The sequence below is a fragment of the Eschscholzia californica genome, unplaced genomic scaffold, assembly GCF_041429995.1.
Source record: "Eschscholzia californica isolate CP2 unplaced genomic scaffold, dmEscCali1.0.p SCAF_3, whole genome shotgun sequence".
NCBI lineage: Eukaryota > Viridiplantae > Streptophyta > Magnoliopsida > Ranunculales > Papaveraceae > Eschscholzia > Eschscholzia californica.
The window spans coordinates 47,032,521-47,058,499 of NW_028238420.1; the positions used below are offsets into that span (position 1 = coordinate 47,032,521).

General features: G+C 38.4%; 1 protein-coding gene and 1 pseudogene across 1 annotated transcript; one reads left to right on the forward strand and one right to left on the reverse strand.

Annotated features, from left to right (window-relative positions):
• Window positions 1-382: 382 nt before the first annotated feature.
• Window positions 383-7,937, reverse strand: LOC147550971 (uncharacterized). Its single transcript, XM_086672550.1, has 3 exons — window positions 6,901-7,937; window positions 864-1,036; window positions 383-757 (listed from the first exon to the last, which is right to left on the reverse strand). The coding sequence occupies exons 1-3, from the start codon at window positions 7,741-7,743 to the stop codon at window positions 607-609; spliced, it is 1,167 nt and encodes a 388-aa protein (XP_086528676.1). The 5' UTR covers window positions 7,744-7,937; the 3' UTR covers window positions 383-606.
• A 2,618-nt stretch (window positions 7,938-10,555) lies between these two features.
• On the forward strand, window positions 10,556-12,833 carry LOC147550972 (pentatricopeptide repeat-containing protein At3g14330-like; annotated as a pseudogene).
• Window positions 12,834-25,979: the final 13,146 nt, after the last annotated feature.

Consider the following 25,979-nt stretch of genomic DNA (forward strand, 5'->3'; position numbering starts at 1 on the left):
CTAAATTTCTATAGAAATTATCAGTATATGTAGTGTAGGAAGAAAGAGATAATCGATAGTGTTATGACGTTTTGATTTCAACAAATTCGAAATTATATTGTCCCTTTGGATACTTTAGAGCCACAAACTTTAAAACAAATGATAAGGTGAAATGTTTAACTTCAACTATATGTTAACTCATCATGTCTGAATTGAATGATGGATATTATACTCAATTGTAATGACTTTTTATTGTCTAACTAGTTTATGAATGAGTGATTCACATAAAACTCATGATTAGGTAAATTTACCACACACTACTTTGGAATCCAACCAAAGTTCAAATTATGCACAAAAGTCACCCAAAGTAAATACTTCATAGAGATTATATTAGAGATTAGAGTTTAGAAGATCCAACTTATTAGAACAAAAACTTATGTTCTTCTAGTACTAATTCATCATTTAACATGAACAAAGTAATTTAAAATTTTCAATCTCTTGTTTAACTATACAACTAAATCAGATAAGCACTAACATAAGCAAAACTTTATAATCTAATATCACAACGACAGTTTCGGTCCTTCAACTGAAATGTATATAGTTTTCGATGTGGATCCTGTCAAGAACTCAAGCAGTTGTTGAAGCCATGGCTCCTCCATGGAAAGCCCTCATCCCTACAGGACTGTGACGAACGCCAACATCTTCTTCTTCCTCTTCTTCTTCTTCTTCTTCTTCCTCGGTTTCCCAGAGAAAACTTGCATATGCCGCATGAACATGACTGAACCAAAGAGATTGAAAAGCTAAGTGAAGTGCGAATATAACTACTTATAAATATATGTATATAATAGACTAGAGAGAAACTTCGGAACATGAAAAGTAGGTACCTGTCTTGAGGAGCAGCTTGAACTGCACGTTCGAAGTAGCTAGAGGCACGTCGATGGTCATGGTGGAGTTCCCAAACCAACTTAGCATATTGTGACAACAATTCACCGTCTTCAGGATCTGTTAGTATTGCTCTTGAGTAGTATTCGTCTGCTCCCCTAAGATCTCCCTTCGACTAATCAAGATACACAATTCATTAATATAAGAGAAAGTAGTATGTTTATGATTCTTGTTATAACTAAAAGTCAAGTCGCGGAAGCTATCGAACCTATCCTAGAAATTGATCCGATTATGAAGATTAATCGAAAAGCTAAGCCAAAATCTAAATATGCGAACAGAATTTAACGAGGTTCGGCTTTAAAGCCTACGTCCTCGGGCGAACAAGAAATCTTTATTGAAGGATAGATGAAGACGACTAACACAACCCGCAAGTTCGTCCCAAGATGGTACCGTATAGAATTTAACCTTCTATACTAGATCTTCGACGACCGAGAAATTTAACACCGCTCAAAAACTATGAAAAATTTCTCTCACTCTTGCTCTCTCTCTAGCTCTCTAAAGAAGAGTTGTTGTTGCTTGTGTTGGTGTATTGATTACAAAGCACTCAACCCCTATTTATATATATTATAAGCCAAAAAATTGGAAACTGCCTATTGAGCCAAAAAATTGGAAACCATCCCAATTTTTGGAAACTGCCTATAGCTGCCTCTTAAACCTCCTCTTCAATTTTTAGAAACTGCCTCTTACAATTCTCCACCTCGTACACAATTTGATATACTTCAAATTTTGGACGAACACCAGGATACTCCTTGTAAGATATATCTGCTTCTTGTAACTTCATCCGACTGCACCATATGACCATGGCTGCCTACGTACCCTTTTATAGGATCAAGCCTACCGTAGTTCTACCAACCCTTCACATAAAGATTATCTTGTCGCCATTACGCCCTTTCGGGCAACTTAACACGAGCCGATTTGCAGCAATTCCAGACAATGCTGAAACTTGCTACACGTCACCACTTTAGTCAACATATCCGCGGGATTCTCATCTGTGTGTACCTTCATGAGAGAAACATCACCTTCCTCTATGACATCTCGTACAAAGTGATACCTGACATCGATATGCTTAGTGCGAGCATGATGAACCTGATTCTTCGCCAAGTGGATTGCACTTTGACTATCACACCATACATCCACGCACTCCTGCTTAATCCCTAGATCATCCAGAAGACCCCACAACCACAATGCTTCCTTCACACCCTCGGCCATAGCCATATACTCGGCCTCCGTAGTAGATAACGCAACTGTAGATTGTAACATCGATCGCCAACTAACTGGAGCACCATGTACCTTAAATACATAACCAGTAGTAGATCGTCTTCTATCTAGATCGCCAGCATAATCCGAGTCAACATAACCGCTTACCTGACATGTGTCTCCACCAAAGCACAAACCCGTATCAACAGTACCCTTCAAGTACCTCAAGACCCACTTCACAGCTTCCCAATGTGTCTTCCCCGGGTTTGCCATAAACCTACTAACCACACTGACCGCTTGTGAAATATCCGGACGAGTACACACCATAGCGTACAACAAACTGCCAACTGCACTAGCATACGGTATACGATCCATATGATCCTTCTCCACCGTAGTAGTGGGAGATTGTTTTCCCGAGAGCCTGAAGTGTGGTGCCAAAGGTGTTGACACCGCCTTCGCATTCTGCATCCCGAATCGAGAAACTACTCGTTCGATGTAACCTTTCTGATTCAAGTACAGTTTCTTACTTGACCGCTCTCTCTTAATCTCCATTCCCAGTATCTTCTTTGCAGCGCCCATGTCTTTCATCTCAAACTCTTGACTGAGTTGAGATTTCAACTTATTTATCTCCACCATGCTTCGAGAAGCAATAAGCATGTCATCCACATACAAAAGGAGATAAATAAAGTCACCTTCGCGAAGCTTCTTGATGTATACACAACAATCATAGTCACTTCTGCGAAAACCATGCTTTAGCATGAAAAAATCAAATCGTTTGTACCATTGGCGAGGGGATTGTTTTAATCCGTAAAGAGATTTCTTCAAACGACATACTTGATTTTCTTTTCCCTCAACCTTGTATCCCTCAGGTTGAGCCATATAAATTTCTTCTTCCAAATCACCGTGCAAGAAGGCGGTTTTAACATCGAGTTGTTCCAGCTCAAGATCCCTGTGAGCAACAATACTCAATAGCACCCGAATAGAAGTATGTTTCACGACCGGTGAGAAAATCTCATTATAGTCGACCCCTTCTTTCTGTGCATAACCCTTGGCCACTAGTCTTGCCTTATACCTTGTACCCTTGATTTCGGAAGAATCCTCTTTCTTCTTGTACACCCATTTACAACCAATAACAGACTTACCTTCGGGCAATGGGACAACCTCCCATGTCTTGTTCTTGTGAAGAGACTCCATCTCTTCTTGCATAGCAACCAACCAACTCTCTCTATCCTCCGCGGTAATAGCTTGTTTGAAGGTGACCGGCTCGTCGTCTTCCACCGAGAGTGCATATTCAACAAGATTTGCCTGCCCATAATGCCTAAGAGGTTTGTCTGACCCTAACCTCTGTACCGGCTTATATAACCGTTTCGGCCTAGTGTGTACCGAAACATCCTGCTGTTGTTGTTGTAAAACTTGTGTACCTTCCCCTTGAACCTCCTCATGATCGGGTTCATCAATTTTCTCATCCTGAGTATTATCTTGATGCTCCACCTGATCATGATTCCTAGAAACCCGTTGGTCTTCGGCTTCTACTTCCACTACTTGAGCTTTAGTAGACCCAACATCACCACAACTAGGCACCGTAGCTTTCGCCATAGCTACAATAGATGACTCATCAAACACTACATCTCTGCTGATTACAAACTTCTTGTCTTCCGTACACCATAGCCGATAACCCTTGACTCCTGTAGCATATCCTAAGAAAATTGCCTTTTTTGCTCTATTGTCAAGTTTGTTACCTTTAACATGGTAATAGGCCGTACAACCGAAAACCTTAAGTCTCCCGTAATCTGCATGTTCACCTGACCACACCTCGTAAGGTATGCCGCCATCTAAAGAAGAATGTGGAGACCTGTTCACAATATAACAAGCTGTAGCAACAGATTCTGCCCACCATTCTACGCCTAATCCCGAATTGGAGCGCATACATCTAGCCTTCTCAAGTAGTGTACGGTTCAATCTCTCTGCGACTCCATTCTGCTGAGGTGTGTTTACTACTGTCCAGTGCCTCACAATGCCTTCCTGATTACAAAACTCCTTGAATGCCCCATCCGTGTACTCGGTCCCATTATCCGACCTTAACGTCTTCAGCTTTCGACCAGTTTTGTTCTCAACCATTGCTTTCCACACCAGGAATGTGTTGAATACCTCATTCTTATGCTTCAGAAAATAAAGCCAGACAAATCTCGAATGATCATCGACGAATGTAACAAAATACCTGGAACCACCCTTGGAAGGTAACTTTGCCGGTCCCCAGACATCGGTGTGTACGTAGTCTAATACCTCTTTGCTCCTGTGCTTGCTTGTAGAGAACGTCACCCTGTGTGCCTTCCCGAACACACAATGCTCACAAAACTCCATGCAAGGCTTCTTCATGTCCTTCAACAAGCCTTTCCCGCACATCAAAGATAGACCCTTTTCTGACATATGCCCAAGGCGCATATGCCAAAGCCTCGTACTAGCCGTTGGATCCCTTCCACTGATTCCTACTGCTACATCTCCCGTAATTGTTGTCCCCAAAAGTTTATATAAATTACCGTAACGAGTACCTCTCATTACCACCAAAGAACCCTTAACGACTCTTATGGAGCCATTCTCTATAATTATCTTACAGCCGTTCCGCTCCAACACACCAAGGGAAATTAGATTTTTCCGCAAGTCGGGTATGTGTCTTACGTCCGTCAATGTTCTCACCACTCCATCGTGCATCTTGATCCGTATTGTTCCGAGTCCCACAGTTTTACATATACTATCATCACCTAATATAACTGTACCACCATCTATACTCCTATAGGTAGTAAACAACTCCCTATTTGGACACATATGGTGTGACGCCCCTGAATCAAGCATCCACTTATCGAAGATCTTCTCAGACACCTCTGTCACCGAGAAACATTCGTCCGCCTCTTCTGACACATATCCCGCCTCTTGCATCTCTTGTTTCTCCTTGTAGCCTTCGTTCTTTTGCTTCAACTTTCTCTTTGGACAAGCCGCTTTAAAGTGGCCAAGCTCACCACAACTAAAGCACGTTTTCTTGAAAGAGCCTCTAGATTTGGATCTAGATTTCCCGCCCTTTCCCTTTCCCCTTTCATTACTCCTCCCCCTCGTTACAAACAACCCTTGTGCTTGATCCTTGTCTACTCCACCCGACGCCATACTGCTAGTAGCAACCTTACGAAGGTCATCCGCTAATAGCGAATTTCTCGTCTCTTCCATGGTTAGACTATCACCAACAAGCATCAAAGTTTGAACAAGGTTCTCATAGGATTTAGGTAATGAAAGTAACAATATGAGGGCTTGGTCCTCATCCTCAACCTTAACATCAATATCCTTCAAATCTGAGATAATCCTGTCAAACCTATTCACATATTCCTGAATAGAAGAACCCTCTTCCATTCTACATGTGAATAATTTGGATTTTAAGTAGACCCGATTCGTTAAAGTTTTCGTCATGAAACTGCTTTCTAATTTTAACCACACACCCGCCGCCGTTGTTTCTTCGTCTACTAGGAACGCCACGTGCCTCTCAAGACACAACATAATGGTAGCCCGTGCTTCGAGATCTAACTCCTCCCAATCCTCATCTGACATATCTCCTGGTTTCTTTCCCGTCAACGTCTTGTGTAATTTCTGCGAGATTAACAGATTCTTCATCTGCATCCGCCAATAAGAAAAATCGTTTTTCCCATTGAACTTCTCTATCTCATATTTCCCTGCTTTGACCGTACCACTTCTCGATCCCATCTTCTCTTCGTTCAATCTCAACAAGGCTCTGGTACCAATTGTTATAACTAAAAGTCAAGTCGCGGAAGCTATCGAACCTATCCTAGAAATTGATCCGATTATGAAGATTAATCGAAAAGCTAAGCCAAAATCTAAATATGCGAACAGAATTTAACGAGGTTCGGCTTTAAAGCCTACGTCCTCGGGCGAACAAGAAATCTTTATTGAAGGATAGATGAAGACGACTAACACAACCCGCAAGTTCGTCCCAAGATGGTACCGTATAGAATTTAACCTTCTATACTAGATCTTCGACGACCGAGAAATTTAACACCGCTCAAAAACTATGAAAAATTTCTCTCACTCTTGCTCTCTCTCTAGCTCTCTAAAGAAGAGTTGTTGTTGCTTGTGTTGGTGTATTGATTACAAAGCACTCAACCCCTATTTATATATATTATAAGCCAAAAAATTGGAAACTGCCTATTGAGCCAAAAAATTGGAAACCATCCCAATTTTTGGAAACTGCCTATAGCTGCCTCTTAAACCTCCTCTTCAATTTTTAGAAACTGCCTCTTACAATTCTTGATACCAAAAAAAATCCGTCTGGTAGTTTCGAACCATAAGAGCAACGAAATTAATATGAGTTTTTGTCTGTTTTGTGCTTCATAACAAGCGGTAAAAGCTCGGTTTTGGTTGTTTAAGAGAGCATTTATATTTGTTGCAACAGAAAGTGTGGGTGAGTGAAATATCAATCCATTCAATATTACTATTACAAATTATCAAGGGATTCTACTACTATTGCCTTTATGTTAGGCCCAAGGGGCCTTAAATTATAAGATCATGTATTGACAAGGATGGGTGGGATGTCAATTTGAAATAGGCCCAAAGGGCCCTTTGGGCCTTAAGGGAAGGATGTTCAAAGTAGGAAAAAGTGATCTTATACAACATAATGCCACTATTTTACTAGTTCATCTAAAGTCTTAACTAATCAAAACTATCATAGAATAATTAAAAAATTAAAAAAAATGATAAAAACTTGATGAACAAAATGATTCTCACCTTGTAGAGAAATTCAGCATAATTCCTTAGAAACAAAGGACTAGAAGGATTCTCTTCCACCATCTTCTTATAATACTCTTCCATATTAGCCTCCTCTTGACCTCCTTCCACCTTCACCGGATTATAATCACCACCACCACCATCACCACCACCAAATTCAATTCCAAGCCCTTTTGCAAGAAATAATGATGGATTCATTGATTGACTATTTTCATCAACACCCAAATACTGAAAATCACTCAACCTTTTTTCCTCTTCTATCAAACTCATTTTAGAATTTTCATCAAAATTGAAGCTTCCATTTCCAATTGCTATAATATTATCCTTAATTGTGATAGTCCTCTCTAAACCACCTTCATTTTCATCAAACCCACTTTCTCTCTCCTCTTCTTCTTCTCCTCCATATTCATCTTCATCCTCTTCTTCATCAAACCCATTTTTTGAATTGTAAAAAGAAAAAGAGGGTATAGTTTGTAACAATGAAATACTAGATCTTCTTGATGATTTAACTAGATTTGACATTGATGAGTTACTAAACCCTTCAAAATCACAAGATGCAGCAGCTAACCCTTCTAGATTTCCATCTGATTGAACTCTTCTAAATCCACCATTACTATTGAGTTCTCTTTCTGAATCAGAAAACCCACTTATTGAATGTGATGAATTACAAGAAAAAGAACTGAAATTTAGATTTCCACCATGGGAAAATGAGATTGATTTCCTTTGGTGGTGGTGGTTGTGATGGTTATCAAAGATTGGGATTTTGTTGTTTTCATTTGGGGAATCTGAATAAGATGAAAGAAGGGATCCAAGAACTGGTGTTGATGAACTTCTAAGCATCATTTCTTGAAGCTTTAATGGCTAAAAATTTACAGTTTTGCTTAGGGATTGAGAGGTTTTGAAGAAGATGAAGAAGTTAGAGTGAGAAAATTATAAAGTACAAGAAAGATTGTCCATCACCACACATATTTATACACAATATTTCCTTGAGTTTTCTTGAAGAGTGATCCAGTGTAACCAACCACAACTTTTCATAACTATATGGTAGACACGTGGAATACATAAACTGGCAAATCACTAATGGATGACCAGGATTAGGAGACATATGAGGGTGTAGGATAACTAATTGAGATGCATTACATCGGATAATGAAAGAGATGTTTTTGGTGGTTCACGTGTTACAGTTGAAAAGGTCATATTTGTGTTTAAATCACGTGATTATTGATGGAGGATTTTCATATAGGTCTTGAGAATAATAGGAATCAGTGTAGAGCCCTTGTATTATTTTAAACATTACTTTTCACTCCCTAAAAATGCATAAAAGAAGTTCATTTTGGGAAGTCTTTAGTTTCCTTATTAGTAACAAATTAGCCACTAATCAAATTTGTAATGAACATGACAAGAATAAATGTTGGTCATGAAATGATTTTGACACGTAAAAAAGATCGTATCACGTAAATCTAGAGAGAGAGAAACTAAATGTAAATTGACAACGTACTGACAAAAAAATTTGACACCAATTATTAGTCATTAAGTGAGAAAAAAAAATCAAAATTTCATTATAGAGTTTTATAATTAATTAAAACTGTTACAAAATTGTATCGTTCTATATAATACATTTATCTATTAAGACTCCACTATAATCATCAATAGATACATGTCTTTATGCACAAGATATCGTCTAGATGCCAGGAAAATGATAGAGAGAGAAAATAAAATTTGAAATGGCTAGAGAGATGGCAAAGTAGAGAGAGAGAGAGGTGGAAGGGGAATAGGGAAGAAATAAACGGTGGAAAAGAAGGAGAAACGTGACTTTGTTTTGTTATGAAAGACAAGACAAGTAGCCACTAGCCAACAACCAAGAAAGTTCATTTTGGGTAAAGGGGCCAGCTATTTGAAGAAAATGAATTACTTGGATTCATACGTGTCTTCAGGTTTACACATTTCCAAAAACGTGTCTGAATTTCCGTATCCGTTGAAGCTTGGGAAGGTTATAGGTCCATGGTCACAAAATCCAAGTAATGCTGGGGCTCTGTCATTACAAGGATGTGTCACATTTTACCTGCTAAGTTTATATGGGACTAGATCTGAAAAGAAAGTTAAGCTGTTCTTAATAGACTTCCATTCAATATTTGATTTATTGTTTTACTTATATTAGCTTATCGAAGTAATATTAAGAGCGTGATCGAGTTTTGGTGGAAACAGTTTGTCATCAAGATTTATCTCGTGTAATTTAGGTTATATATGAAGTAAATCATGTAATAATTTGTCTGGTTTTAGGTCTCTTTCATGTTGGCGGCTTTTAGGCTTCTTTCAATCATATTTTGAATTAGGCGGTTATCGTGCTTACCGCATCTTCATGATGTTCTAACGTAGATCATAGTCGAATTCTCAAAAAAAACAAAAAAATAATATTAACAATGGTGGTTTTCTTTCGCTTAGATGAAGTATCCGTTTTTTTGAATATGAGCGCTACGGTTTACATTAGTCATTACATGAGATTGATACAACATCAACACGATAACCGTCCAAGATAAACTATGAATGAAAGCAGCCTAAAAACCGACAAAACTTATTATGTATACCTTTAATTATCTAAATTCAATAACTATAGATTCCACCTCCTCTGGGTACCTAAGGCCTCTAGAATTGTAGAGTTTATGTCAACACTTTCAACTATTTGAATAGGTAATTTAGGCAAATTAGACAAGACAAATAATATAAAACAAGTTTTCTTAAATGTAAGTCGAATTAACTCAAAATTTGATTGATTCGAATTCCATATTTCAATGGACACTTTCTTGATTTTCCTTTAGTCAATTCTAAGTTTTTTTTTGATGAAGGTAGTCAATTCTAAGTTGGTCTCATAGAAAATGGGTGTCAATTTTGAGAAACGTTTATGCCAACGATTATTTTGTCTCGGGTTTGTTTATTATTGTACCTCACAAAGTAAAAGCGAAAATATAGCTAGAAACTGTCAATGTTAGAGAGTGTACTAGCAAGGTGGTCGTCATACGTGGTGATGGTCTACAACGATGGAAACAAAAAGAAGTGCATTTTTTCAAAAGATGACAGATGAAAGAGTTTTAAATTGAGTGTTTCTTCAAGAGAAGTTTTATAGGGTCTTCCCTTAAAAGGGTCCACCGGAGTGAATTCTGTATGAGTCCACCGAATTCGCAATTCGGTACAAGTCAATCGAATTCGCAATTCGGTACTAATTCACAAAAATAGGTTACTGGAGTGAATTCTGGTGGACTCGTACCGAATAATCTCTTGTGAATTCGGTGTGCTCGCACCGATTAGTCTTTTGTGAATTCAGTTGGCTCGTACCGCATTCACAAGGAGGCATCCTTTTAACAAGAATGAGAGGGTCCTGTAAGCGGTTGAGAAATTCCACAATATCTCTTTAAGGTTTCGATTGTCACCAAAGTATCAGTAGTGGTAGGGTGCTTCTATAGGCTACTGGAGTGAATTCCGGTGGACTCGTACCAAATAATCTCTTGTGAATTAAGTGTGCTCGCACCGAATAGTCTCTTGTGAATTCAGTGGGTTTGTACCGAATTCACAAGGAAGGATCTTTTAACAAGAATGAGGGGGTCTTATAAGCGGTTGAGAAATTCCATAACATCTCTTTAAGGTTTCGATTGTCACTAAAATATCAATAGTGGTACGATGCTTCTATAAGCTGTCTGTCTTTTTGCTCTAGGGCCACCCTCTCTTGGCACTTATTGTGGGTATCAGACTAGACCTAGTCTGTGTTGTTCAAACCCAACACAGATTAGGTCCAAGTGCCTCGGTCTTCCCAAACCATGATGACGCTAAGAGTGAGGGTGAGCAAAGAGTAAAAAAACATCATGGGCAAGGGCAACTATAGAGATGCTAGACCAAAACCGTTATGACTTGACCAAGTCGACCCAAATCGGCTTACATTTAAACTCCTAAGACCAATTTGTGGATAAATGACCGTTCTATTGGTTAACCGTTACAGCTAATGGATTATGTTCTTCATCTTTCGTTTCCCTCCAAAATTCAAACCCTTCACCGGAAAATCACTTCCTGGGTATCCATATTCTCTCCGGGAAAACCATGTCACCGGATTTCTCACCGACCCAAAACCCCTAAACACCAAGATAACACAGTACATGAGAAATGGGTTGGTTGAAGAAGCTCGGAAACTGTTCGATAAAATGCCTCACAGAAATACTGTAACATGGAACTCAATGATTCGTGGGTACTTTCAAAATGGAGAATTTAATCAAGCTACCCATTTATTTGATCAAATGCCTAATCATGATATTTTCTCATACAACACAATGATTTCTGGGTTAATGCAGTATGGTGAAACTGATTCTGCTAAGCAATTTTTCAATCAAATGCCGTTTAAAGATGTTGTTTCTTGGAATTCTATGATTGCAGGTTACATTAATAATTCTTTGATCAATGAAGCAATTGTTCTTTTTGAAGAAATGCCTGCAAGAAATGTGATATTTTGGAATTTGGTTATGTCTGGCCTTTTTAATTTTGGATCATTGGATGTTGTAGAGAAGTTATTTCATGAAATGCCAAATAAGGATATTGCATCAGATACTATTATGATATCCGGGATTTCGAGTGTCGGACGGATTTTTTAAGGTCGTATATTGTTTCAAGAAATGCCCGAAAGGGATGTTAAAGCATGGAATATGATGGTCATTGGGTATATAGAAAATGATAGAGTCAAAATTGCACAAGGGCTATTTTGTAAAATGCCGGAGCGAGATTCAGATACTTGGAATGAAATGATAAATGGGTTAGTGGGTAGTCAACAGATAAATGAACCTGTGAAGCTTTTCGCCGAGATGCCCGAGAAGAGCCCAAGGTCTTTGAATTCAATCTTGTCAGGATTGATTAGAAATGGGTTCGTCGGAGAGGCTCATGCATTTTTTGAAAAATACCCGCTTAGTGAATTGCTTCATGGACAAATTTATTAATTGGGTATGTGAGTTGGCGGAGGTTGATATGGCTATCCGGCTATTCCGACTGATGCCTAACCTAGATGAAACAGCATGGAATGCGACAATCCACGGATTAGGTGAAAATGATCAAGGAGAGGAAGGACTTAAGCTGTTTCTTAGGATGAAAGAACGTGGTCCTTGCCCTGATGAAGCTACATTTACAAGTATTTTAACAAGGCCTTTAACAATCTCTTCAGTCTTGCCATCCTTAGATTTCGGGAAACAAGCTCACGGGCAGATTATCAAATCAGGTTTTGATTATATTACAGCAGTTTGTAATGCACTTATAACCATGTGTGGCAGATGTGGAAGTATAAGTTCTTCTCTATTGGGATTCTCTTACGCACCAAAACACGATACCATTTTTGGAACTCGATAATCTGCATTTTCGCAACATGGGCATGGTTTTGAAGCACTAGAGATGTTCAAACAAATGAGATCGACGGTTTTAAAGCCGACCAGATAACTTTTCTTGGTGTTTTATCAGCTTGTTGCCATGCCGGTTTGATTGGTTATGGTCAATACTACTTCAACTTCATAAAACATAAATGTTTTATTAAACCAACTTGTGAACATCACACTTGCATGGTTGATCTGTTAGGAAGATACGGTTTCATAAACGAAGCTCTAAAGTTTATCGATGAAATGAGAGAAGACAGAATTGAACCAAGTTCAAGTGTATGGGGAACTCTAGTTGGTGCTTGTAGAATACATAAAAACATCGAAGTGGGCAAGATGGCAGCAAATAAGGTTTTAGAAAGAGAACCTAATAACGCTGGAATATATTTAATCTTGGTTGAAATGTATTTGATGAGCAGAAGGAGAAACGAAGCAGAGAAGGTTCTCCTTGGGATGAAGGAGAGAGATGTAAAGTAGCAACCCGGGTGTAGTTTGATTGAAGTGAACAATTGTGTAAAAGTATTAATTGTATTCTAAAAACTTAATTTTCAAATATTGTAGTTTAAAAGTATTAATTGTATTCTAACAAATTAATTTTGTTTTAGAAAAAAGTTTCTAGTTGTTAAAGCACATCCAACAACCAGGATATACTGGTCACACGACTGTTGGGCCAACGGTCATGTGACCACCCTTTAGTCCACTCAAAGGTGCCTCTTAGGGTTGAGACTCAGCTCAATCCCAAGAGCCTGTCATTGGATGCACGGGCTGAGGCCCAAAATTCCTCCGCCAGTCAGCCAGTGTGCATTGGAGTTCATCCTTCGAAGTATCAACAACCACCATCTTCAGGTACTCATCACTCTCTCTCCTCTATCTGTCTCTCTAAAGTTGTGAAGAAACAGGTTAATAATAATGGGGACGAAGTTGGACCAACTGGACGACAACCTCCTTGGTGAAACCCTAATAAAACTGCCAGCAAAAACATTAGGTCAACTAAAAGTAATCAACAAAAGATGGTACTCTTTAATCTCTCATCCTTCTTTTGTAAATAAACATACAACTCTTCAAACCAATCTTCATCATGTTTGTAGTTTTTTCCCCAACTTTCCGACGGTTGATTGTTGCGGTGGAAATATTCTCAAGGTAACTTTCGATGAATCTTTACCCACTTTGATTACTAAAACCACCATTTCTCTAGACTTACCTGAAGAAGAGTTTGCTAGTAGTACAACAGTCATTAGAGCCAACTCCCATGGTCTTCTTTTGATTCAGCTTAGAAACCACATTTGCATTTTCAACCCTTTAACTAAGAAAAAACACCTCATTAGATCTCCTCATAAACGATTATTTTGTCGTTACGGGATGGTCTTTGATCCAACTTCATCCTCCCCGTATCACTACAATGTGGTTTGCTTGGTTGAAGCACGAACTGCTTATAAGTTCAAGATTTATGTGCCCGAGCAAGGGCATTGGAGAGATTCAAACAAGTCTACCATGATAAGGTACGGTGGGAATGACGGTTTGGAACTGGACGCGTTTATGACAAGTTCTAGTCCGGTTTGCTTTCGTGGGAGTGTACATTGGTTAACTAGAGATGGACATATTGTTGCATTCAATGTGAATAAAGAAGAGATCAAGATGATTGAAATACCAAAGAGTGTAATTGGAATGGGAACGACAGGAGGACCGTGGTGGATGTGCATTTGGTTTGGAATTGTAGAAGATGAATTTACTCTTGTAGTAGTTACCCCTAAATTTGAAATAATAATTTGGGTACTCCATGATTATGAAAACAACAAGTGGAAAATTAAGAAAAAGGATGTGATCAAAATGGACAGTAACATTGATGTAGATTGTATTCAACCCATGTTCTTTGGTGGTGATGTATTGATTTCAGACATAATCGTTGGTAGGGGTGGTATGTCGCAATACAAGTGGCTCAAATACAATATCCAAACTGGTGTTTCATTGATACCTTTATTAAGTTTTAGAGATTGTGATCGGTGTTTTCCTAATATAAACACTCTAGCTGAGGTGATGTTTGGGAACAACCAAATTTAACTAGAGAAAGTTGTATGAAAATTGAGAACCCTAAGTAGTTCTCTATGGTAAGAGAATAATTTTAGGTTTTATTGCATTGATATGAACTCTAATTTTAGGATTTGCTTTTTGGCTCTTCTTTTTAGTTTGACCCATTTCAGAATCTCATTGCTGCTTATTCCAAGTATCGAAGGATTTACTTAATATTTGCTTGTCGAAAGTTACTTGTGTTTTTATTAATGGATTCTATATATGATGTAGTTATAGACTTATTCTGTTTATATACACGAGGCTTCATGGGTTTGATGTGAAATTCTTAGTTCTTTAGGTTTACTTTATCTATACCTGAATCGAATGGCTAAACTGCCATGCATTGCAATAATAGCCGAGGGATTTGGTTGGTAAATCACCTACTCCTAGCACAACTTTAACTAGTTTTCTTGTGTGCCCACGGCTGAGCGGAATCATTTGTGTTAGGGGCTTAGGGCACAACCAACTTTACAATCGGACACACACTCAAAGCCACAACGGAGACCATGGTTAGAGGCGCGACATAGAAGATTTTTACAAGATAGATACATTACTTGCACAAACACACACTTCATCTTCTTCCACAAATCTAGACTCTACAAGTGGTTATACCAACTCACCAGCACGAAGCTACGTACCAGCGGCACAAATATCGTGTTGCCGGCTCCATTGGCAGCATCATACTGGTGTAGGTTACATCTATTGGGCTGGTAACTATCAAACAACCTCTTCAGTCTTGCCATCTTTAAATTTTGGAGGGGCAAGCTCATGGGCATATAATCAAATCATTTTTTTATTATTTTACTACAGTTTCTAATGCAAGTATAACCATGTGTGGTAGATGGGAAGTATGGGTTCTGCTCTATTAGGGAAGGTTCTCTTATGCACCCAAACACGACATTGTTTCTTGGAACTCTATAATCTCTGTTTTTTCAGAACATGACCATGGTTTTGAAGCACTAGAGATGTTCAGAAGAATGACATCAATGGGTTTTAAAGCAGACGGTGTTCTATCAGCTAGTTGCCATGTCGTTCTGATTGATGATGGCCAGTACTGACCCAACCAAACAATTTTGGCTCGTGGGGCGACGAGACGGATTCCTACCCTAATTTTGTGGGAGGGAACAACCCTAAGAAACATGTTACGATGCTAGAAAAATGACGAAATCCAGTCTGAATCGGACAAGACAGTCTTTGCCCACCTTAGTTACTAAAACCACAGTTCCTTTAGACTTTTTTTGTTGTTGAAGGCAGTTCCTTTAGACTTAGGTGCTGTTTGTTTTTTTTAATGTCTGAAATCTGAATTATCTGAATCTGAATTGTCTGAACTGAATTAGCTGAATCTGAATTGGATTAATTACTTTAGAAATTTGATGTTTGTTTTTCATGTCTGAATTAATAAGTCTGAATTACTAATTTGACATTTGTACCCTTAATACATGTTTTTGGAACACAACACAAACCACCCTGATTTTTCTGCCCCTTTATAAAAACAAGAACAAAATTACAAAACCCTAAAATTCTTCCCTCTCTTTCTCATCTCTCTCTAAAACAATAACCTCTCTCGATAGAAAGCAGCCGGCGGCAATAATGGAGGACCGACAGTGGGAGTCCGGTCAAATTCAGATTCTCCATCTCTTTATCTCTCTCTCAAACTCTCTTTCTCTCTCTCTCTCAAACCCTCTTTCTCTCTCTAACAGACTCGAGATGTTAAACCCTCGCCAGATCCGGTGAGGGTTCATCTCTCTCTGACCGTTTCTCTCTCAGAAGTTAAAGATCTGGCTTTTGAACCCTTGCCAATACAATCTCTTGTTAGGAGGGTTTATGTGGTCGTGTGGGTTGTTGTGTTTGTGGCTAACTTGTTTTGATGAGGGTTTAGTCTGTTGTGGTGGTGGTGGTGGTGGTGTTGTCGGTGGTAGTGGTGGTGTCGGTGGTGGTGGTGGTGGTGGTGGTGGTGGTGGTGTCGGTGGTGGAGGTGATGTTGCTGGTGGTATTGTCAGGTGGTGAGGTGGTGTTGCTGGTGTATTGTCAGGTGGTGGAGGTGGTGTTGCTGGTGGTGTAAGTTTTGGATAGAAGATGGAAATTTTTAGAAACACGAGGGGCATAAACGTCATTTGCCTATTTTCAGAAATTTGGGCAATATTTCAGACTTCAAGTCTGAAATATGTGGGATGTTTTTCAGCCTATTCAGACTTCTTTCCAGTTCAGTTAACTTTTCAGATTTTTTAAATTAAAAAAACAAACATCAAAAATCTGAATTGGAACCCAATTCAGATTTCAGATCTGAAAAAACAAAAAAACAAACAGCACCTTAGTAGTGACTTACCTGAAGAGATTGCTGATAGTGGAACTGTAATTTCAGCTAATTCTAGTTGTGTCTTCTTCGGGCTGAGCTTAGAAACCCATTTGCATTTTCGACCCTTTAACCAAGAAAAGAAATGCCTTATTCCCAACAACCTCCATAGTGGATTCGTCAAGTATGGGTTAGCCTTTGGTCAAACTTCTTTTTCCTTTCCAAATTATTACTATAACAACTACAATATGGTTTGTTTGCTTTGGCAAAGACTTGTTCTTGTTTCAAGGTTTTGGATCGGGACACTGGGTGTTGGAGAGATTTTAAGAAGACTACAATGATAAGCTATTGTAATGGCTTGAACCAATATTCGACAATAACTATTTGTTTTAATAGGCATTGGTTAACTACAACGTGATATATTATTACGTCCAGTCCTCATAAAGAAGAGAGTAGGATGTTTGAAATTTTGGAATTCTGAATATGTGCATTGAAGTTTACCAGTTTTAGAGCTGCTGCCAATATTTTTAAGATTTTTTGAGCTTATGCCCACAATATTAATTAGTAATTAAGTTTACCCCTTAAATAATTGAGCTTACCCCCACTGACTTTAGAAGTTTTGGCAAAACTACTAAGTATATGTTTGACACGGGATAATAAAATCATAAATTAAATAATGTACAGACGAAATCAATCTGTGCTGATCATATTACCTACCAAATCAAACAATAAAGTAAGGTGGAATAACTACGAGGAATCATGTTAAAGAATAATTGCTCTTGGTATTCACATTTATTTCACGTACGCAAAACACAACCTTTGTGTCTTTGTAAAAAATAGTAAATCTAAGGGGGTAAGCTCAACCCTTGTGTCTTTCTAAAAAACAATCTCATTAACAACTTGATAGAGAAAGAACAATGGTTTCATATCCTTCTTTCTGTGATCTCTCAAACTATCTTTGTGGACTTGAAAGAGAGCTTCGTGTGCTATACGATCAACTAGTTCTTCATACTCAAATTTGACAACCTCCCAAATTTCATGGAAGCCAAATAACGCTTTCGTTTGGATACACCATTGATAACAAAAATTCCCACAAAATCGCTCAAGCTGGGGTTGGGTTTTTTTTTTTTGATGAATGTGCTGGGGTTGGGTTGATCCGTTCATTTTGCTATTCGATTAGTAATAACAAAATATTCCTCGCTCGGGTTCCAAATTCTAGAAGTTAAAAAGACTTTAATTTTCGAATGATAAAGGAAACTAATTTTGCACCGACAAATAAGAATGAAGAAGGAACTAAATTGAATTGAATCGAATTGCTTGACTTGATTTTATGAAATTAACAACAACGATTGGTCTATTTATAGACTCAAATTCTACCTATCAACTATGACCACTGCACTACTGACATGATCCCACTAACTTATTCATTAACCCACTAACTTCTCTATTAATCAACTAAAGAAAATAACTTCTCACTAACTTAAGTCTCTAATTACTTAATTAATTAAATTTGAGTTTACATTAAAGTTAACAGTATCCATTTAAATAGGTAATTTAGACAAATTAGACAATGCAAATAATACAAAACAAGTTTTCTTAAATCTAATCTGAATTAACTCAAAATTTGATTGATTCTGATTTTATATTTCAATAGACATTATTTGATTTTCGTTTACTCAATTCTAAGTTGGTTTCACAGCAAACGAGTGTCAATTTCAGAACTGTTTATGTTGATGATTAGCTTGCCATGGATTCGCATATTATTGTGCCTTGGAAAGTAAAAGTGAAAATATAGCTAGAGGACAAAGGAACTGTCATTGACAAAGAGTGTACTAGCAGGGTGGTCATGGTATGTGGTGGTGGTCGACAACCGTGGAGATAAAAATGTGAATTTTTTCAAAAAAATTCCAAAATTGAATGTTTCCAGAACATATTCTTTTTTCTTTTGAGTATCGACTACAATGGTCATTACAAAGGCATTGAAACATTGATGCCATAAATACGATAATTGCCGAATTATTACTGGCCTAAAACCCGACAAACGAAATGACCTAAAACCTACATAAACTACTTTGTTTATACTCAAGTTCAATATTTCTGGATTTGCACTTCCATCATCTATGTGATCGAACCTATGACCTCCGCATTGCGAAGTAGATGCTCTTACCTACCAGTTGTTAGCTTCTCTTGGATATATTCGTGCCCGTACGACATGCGAAATTCCACAATATCTCTTTAAGGTCCTCTATAGGCGCCCGGTGTTTACATCTCGACCCACCCCTTTTTTGGCACTTAATTACCATGGCCCTCAGACTAGGCCCAATCAGTGATTTTCAAACTTAGTGTGGATCAGGCCTAATACAAGCCCTACGGTCTATTTCAATCCATGGAAGTGCCAAGAGTGAGGACAAGCCAAGTGTAACAAAGAGGGGCGCCTATAGACGCAAGACCAAAACAGTTATGACTTGACCAAGTCAAGTCAAATCGGCTAACATTTAAATTTTCGCAACAAATTTGATAGGGGTGGCAGACCTGCCCCTAGTGGGACGGGTTTTACCGACCCGTTTATTAAACGATTCGGGTATGGTATGAAGTTAAAAATAATAATCGGGTTTAGGGCGGGCTTGGTATTAGATACCAAAGCGATTAGTATGTTATATACTAAGTATATGTTTTATTTAAGGTTATGTTCCTAAAGCTTTAATCTTATATTATCAATTTAACTATTTTATATTTTATACTTATTATTTAGGGAAATGATACAGTGACTTAGAAATTGGTACTTAGAGGGTGACATATTTCTTCATTTAGAAACAAAAGCGGTCTCCACCGTAGTCAAACTTTGAAAAAGCCTTGTCTTTTAGTGATTCCACATCAGTGGGCATTAAAATGCCAAAAAAATTGGGCACTCTAGCATCTCCCATTTATTTAAGTAGTTGTAGTGTTTATGATTGATAAACTCAAAGTCCTATAAAATTTTGTTAACAATTGTTATAAAATTTTGTTAACAATTTTGTTAACAATTGTAAAATATTTATATTTTGTTTTGTTTGAACCCAACCTAACTCATTTCATGTTAAACGGAGCGAGGCGGATGGAACAGGGCGTTAATGGTTAAATTGGGGCGGGTATGGTAATGGAATAATATCCACCGCGATTAATTATTGTTATTGGTAAAACTCGCTTAGTGACAGGATGGAATTGGGAAGGGGATGAAAGGTCCCAAACCCGCCCCATCCCTCAACAAATGACCATTCTATTTCTTGACCGTCACAGCTGATGGATTATGTTCTCCATCTTTCGTTTCCCTCCAAAATTCAAACTCTTCACCGGAAAAATACTCCCAGGGTATCCATATTCTCTCCGGGAAAACCATGTTACCGGATTTGTCATCGACCCAAAACCCCTAAACACCAAGATATCACAGTACATGAGAAATGGGTTGGTTGAAGAAGCTCGGAATCTGTTCAATAAAATGCCTCACAGAAATACTGTAACATGGAACTCAATGATTCGTGGGTACTTTCAAAATGGAGAATTTAATCAAGCTACCCATTTATTTGATCAAATTCCTAATCATGATCTTTTCTCATACAACACAATGATTTCTGGGTTAATGCAGTATGGTGAAACTGATTCTGCTAAGCAATTTTTCAATCAAATGCCATTTAAAGATGTTGTTTCTTGGAATTCTATGATTGCAGGTTACATTAATAATTCTTTGATCAATGAAGCAATTGTTCTTTTTGAAGAAATGCCTGCAAGAAATGTGATATCTTGGAATTTGGTTATGTCTGGCCTTTTGAATTTTGGATCATTGGATGTTGTAGAGAAGTTTTTTCATGAAATGCCAAAAAGAGATATTGCATCATATACTATTATTATATCCGGGCTTTCGAGTGTCGGTCGGATTGTTGAAGGTCGTATGTTGTTTCAAGAAATGCCCGAAAGGGATGTTAAAGCATGGAATACGATGCTCGTTGGGTATATAGAAAATGATAGAGTCGAAATTGCAGAAGGGCTATTTTTTAAAATGCCCGAGCGAGATTCAGATACATGGACTGAAATGATAAATGGGCTAGTGGCTAGTCAACGGGTAAATGAAGCTGTGAAGCTTTTCACCGAGATGCCCGAAAAGAGCCCAAGGTCTTGGAATTCAATCTTGTTAGGATTGATTAGAAATGGGTTCGTCGAAGAAGCTCATGCATTTTTCGAAAAATACCCGTTTAGTGACATTGTTTCATGGACAAATTTGATCATTGGGTATTTTGAGCTAGCGAAGGTTGATATGGCGATCCGGCTATTCCAGCTGATGCCTAACCTAGATGAAACAGCATGGAATGCGACAATCCACGGATTAGGTGAAAATGATCAAGGAGAGGAAGGACTTAAGCTGTTTCTTAGGATGAAAGAACGAGGTCCTCGCCCTGATGAAGCTACATTCACAAGTATTTTAACAATCTCTTCCGTCTTGCCATCCTTAGATTTCGGGAAACAAGCTCACGGGCAGATTATCAAATCAGGTTTTGATTACATTACAGCAGTTTCTAATGCAATTATAACCATGTATGGTAGATGTGGAAGTATGAGTTCTGCTCTATTAGGATTCTCTTACGCACCAAAACACGATATTGTTTCTTGGAACTCGATAATCTCTGCATTTTCGCAACATGGGTATGGTTTTGAATCACTAGAGATGTTCAAACAAATGAGATCGTTGGGATTTAAAGCTGACCAGATAACTTTTGTTGGTGTTTTATCAGCTTGTTGCCATGCCGGTTTGATTGATTATGGTAAGTACTACTTCAACATCATGAAACATAAATGCTTTATTAAACCTACTTGTGAACATTACACTTGCATGGTCGATCTATTAGGAAGATACGGTTTCATAAACGAAGCTCTAAAGTTTATCGATGAAATGAGAGAAGACGGAATCGAACCAAGTTCAAGTGTATGGGGAGCTCTAGTTGGTGCTTGTAGAATTCATAAGAACGTCGAAGTGTGCGAGATAGCAGCAAATAAGGTTTTAGAAAGAGAACCTAATAATGCTGGAATATATTTAATCTTAGTTGAAATGTATTTGATGAGCGGAAGGAGAAGCGAAGCAGAGAAGATTCTTGTTAGGATGAAGGAGAGAGATGTAAAGAAGCAACCTGGGTGTAGTTGGATTGAAGTGAACAATAGTGTCATTGTGTTTCTTTCAGGAGATGGTTCTCACCCAGAGTTCAATAGAGTTTGCTCTGTTTTAGATTTACTTAGAATGGAAATGGAGATTTGAGTTCGATGCGGAGTGTTCTCCGATATTGTTCTCTCATTATGGAGATTTGAGTTCGGGTGAGATAGCAGCAAACTTGGGGTAGGTTTTGTAATATCTTCTTAGTGGTTGGGGGTTTTTAGGTATACTTCCAGGGTTGTTTGGTGATATGTTGTTAGTGGTAGGGGTGATTTAGGTATTCCGTGGCCTTTTTTTTCAAGAAATAGGTGATTCCATAAGTTAATTACTGAGTCCATTACAACGAACAAACGTTAAAAGGATCAATTCCACCCGTAAGCATTTCTTTACAAATTTTTTTCTAAGCCTTACATGGGGCTCCAATTTTTAATACCGTTTGCCCCCCCCCCCCCCGCCCGAACAGTTAGGGCCGACCCTGCCACTGTGATGTATCGTTTACAAAGAGATCTAATACCCATTTTATATTAGGTGGAAGAGGTCGGATTAAATTGGGTTAATGGGTAGCCATTTCTTGTTAGAATGGATCCCCATTAATCCATTCTAACAAATGTTCGAGTATTGAGCTCTAAAAGGGGCAAAATAAGTATAGACAGACAGTCTAAACTGCCCGTCAAGTGAACCGTCCATGCCACGTGGACCAGAAGACGGAAACTTTTTAAGTCTCTTGAACTAGCTGTTAGGAGAGAGAATTTTTTTTTCTCTCTCTCTCTAAAACTTGGACTGACGGAAAAGGATGCCGTTAAAACACGGGTTGTGTTGAACATATCCATTCCTACTCATACAACAGTGTTGAACAGTACAAGGTTCCTCTCGGTCATACGGTAAAATTTTGTCCTGCTATGCTCGCTCTTGGAGACTTATTAAAGCATCACTTGTCAGACGCTCAAAGATTCAAGGTCATCAAGGCTATGCAACCAAATTACAAGGAACAGTACAAGGTTCCTCTCAATCTTCGCAATCAAGGAAGGGAGGTCAATTCATTTGGTCTTAATAAACCTATTTTACTGGAAATAGAGGACAATGAAACAAATGATCAGGCTACTTTTGTTGGGAAGACCCTGGTAAACACCCTATCTCTACTAATTTTGGAATCTTACTAACTAGTTTGTCGCAGGCAAAGCGTAGCAAAGTCACAACGACGGAGGGTATCACGATACCGGTCAAAAATGGCAGTATTCCTAGTTTTATTTTTCCAGCAAATAGTACTCAAACCACCATCGATGGAGTACAATCAAATGGGGAACAACTTATGATGACCGAAAGAGATGTTCGTCCTAAGCGACACTACAAGAGATCGGTTAAACAAGGTGCAATGGATACTAACGACGAGAGGGTGCCGGCAACCCAAATGCCTCCACATCAATGAGTCTCCTTGCCTGGAATTGTCGGGGAATTAGGAACACCCCGACAAAAGAAACTCTCAAACTGTTCCTCATCTCAACCAAGCCAGATTTGGTTTTCCTCTCTGAAACTCGTATCATTAATTATGATTTTTCACATTTTTTTCGTAAGTTTGATTTAGAACATTACCACCATGTTCCTGCCAATGGCAGAAGTGGAGGTCTTCTCCTCCACTGGTCTTCCTCCATTAATGCTACTGTTATGTATTCGGATAATAATTTAATTCATATTTCTATTAAGAGACCTGATGATATTGATTTCTGGGATATCCTGTGTATATATGGACCCCCTAGGGTCCAAGATAGACTCCCCTTCTGGAATAATCTACTTACCAGAATTCAACGGATTACTAGACCTTTATCTGTATTGGTGATTTAAATGCCCTATCCTCTCACAATGAAAAGTGGGGGGGTACTACTAACATCCCGTTCTTGTCTCAATTTCAGTTATTCATTCAGAATGCGAATTTGATTGATTTGGGGTTTAATGGACCCGGCTACACCTGGACAAACAATCATTCTATACATCATCTGACTAGGGAACGTTTGGACAGAGCCCTTTGTAACTCGGATTGGCTAATACAATTCCCGGATTCGGGTGTGTTTCACTTACCACGCTACAATAGCGATCACGCCCCCATTCTTCTTAAATTCAAGGTTCGGGGTCATATTCTAAATACTATAACGAAGTTTGAAAACTATTGGACAAAGCATGAGGACTTTAATAATACTTTCAAGACTTCCTGGGAACAAAGTACCGGTTCGCTTTTGGATAAGCTAGCCCAGGTGCATACTAGTATCCATAGGTGGAGCAAGAGGGCCTTTGGTATCATTAAAAATAGACTCCTTATTCTAAAGAAAAGACTTATTGATATCCAAACCCTTACCCCTACTGCCAGCTCTATTTCTATTGAGAGCGAGATCCAAGAACAAATATTGCACTTAGAAGAATTACAGAGAACAAGATCAGAACAACGGGCAAGATCAAAATGCGTTCATAATGGGGATAGGAATACGAAGGCATTTCATATGGCCATGACGACAAGGAGGCATAAAAATAAAATTCAACACATAACTCTTTCGAATGGGGACAGAACAATTATTCAGGATGAAATTGCAGAAGAATTTATTGGCTATTTTCAGAACTTGTTTAAGGCAGAACCAGTAGATCATCCTCCTCTTGAGATTCTCGACTCCTACAAGATACTCACGGCTGAACAGTTGGGCTACATCTCAAGAATTCCTTCGGCTGAGGAAATAAAGCAAGTAGTTATGGACATGGCATCGATTAAAAGTCCCGGACCAGATGGTTTGCCACATTTCTTTTTTCAGCACAACTGGGACACTATAGGGACAGAAGTAGTGGCATACATTCAATCAACATTCCAATAAGGTTTTATCCCTCCGTCTCTGAATTTTACTACTATTGCTTTAATCCCCAAAACCAGGAATCCGAGTATGGCCTCTGACTATAGACCGATTTCTCTTTGTAATTCGGTCTACAAGTTCATCACAAAAATCATCGCCAATAGAATTGGTCCTTACTTGAATGAATGTGTGATGTGGACCCAGAATGCATTTGTCCCTGGTAGGCAAATCATGGAGAATATAATAATTACTCAAGAATTACTTCACTCTATGAATAAGTCTAATGCCAAGAATGGGACTTTCACCCTCAAAATGGACATGGCGAAAGCCTATGATAGAATAAGCTGGACTTTTCTTGAGTCCATCCTCAAGGCCACTGGGTTTAATGGAACTATGCTTTCTCTTATCATGTCTTGTGTGACCACCACGCATTTCAATATCCAACTTAATGGCAATCTAGTAGGAGATTTTACGGCCTCTAGAGGCCTCAGGCAAGGCTGCCCTCTTTCCCCATACCTATTTATTCTAGCCTCACAATCTCTCTCTCTTGATTTCTTATTATGAATCACAGGGAAAATTTACAGGGTACAAGGTTAATCAGGCCGCCCCAACTATTTCACATCTCCTATTTGGGGATGACCTGATTATTTTTGGTAAAGCAAATAATGACAATCTAGAATCTATATTACAAATTATGGAGATATACTCTAAATTCTCAGGTCAGAGTGTCAACTTCAGCAAGTCATCCATCCATTTCAGCAAAGGTGTGCCTTCCAACATAAAGAATGACTACACGGCCAGACTCCAAGCTCCTCTAATGGATGATCAATCCAAATATCTCGGGTCTTTTATCCTCAAACCAGGAAATAGAATCAAAAGTCATCAATGGTTAGAAGAAAAATACACAAAATCTCTTGCAAATTGGAAGCAAAAATTCATCACCCAGGCATGCAGAACAGTACTAATAAAATCTATTCTATCCTCCTTTTGTACTTACCCATTTAGTTTTCAAATTCTACCCCATACAGTTACACAAAGATTAGAAAAAGCTGAAAGGAATTTTTGGTGGGGACATGACATTAATGAAAGAAAACTACATTTCATCAAATGGGACATTCTATGCAGCCCAAAGATAATGGGTGGTTTAGGTTTTCGATCTTTTAAAGAAGTTAATGAATCATTGTTAGCTAAAATGACATGGAAGTTACTAAATAACCCAGATAGCATATGGGTTAAATTGGTCAAAGCTAAATATGTATATGAAGACAATTTTTGGACCTCTCAGAGTCCAATTTCAACATCAAATTTCTGGAAGGGTATTC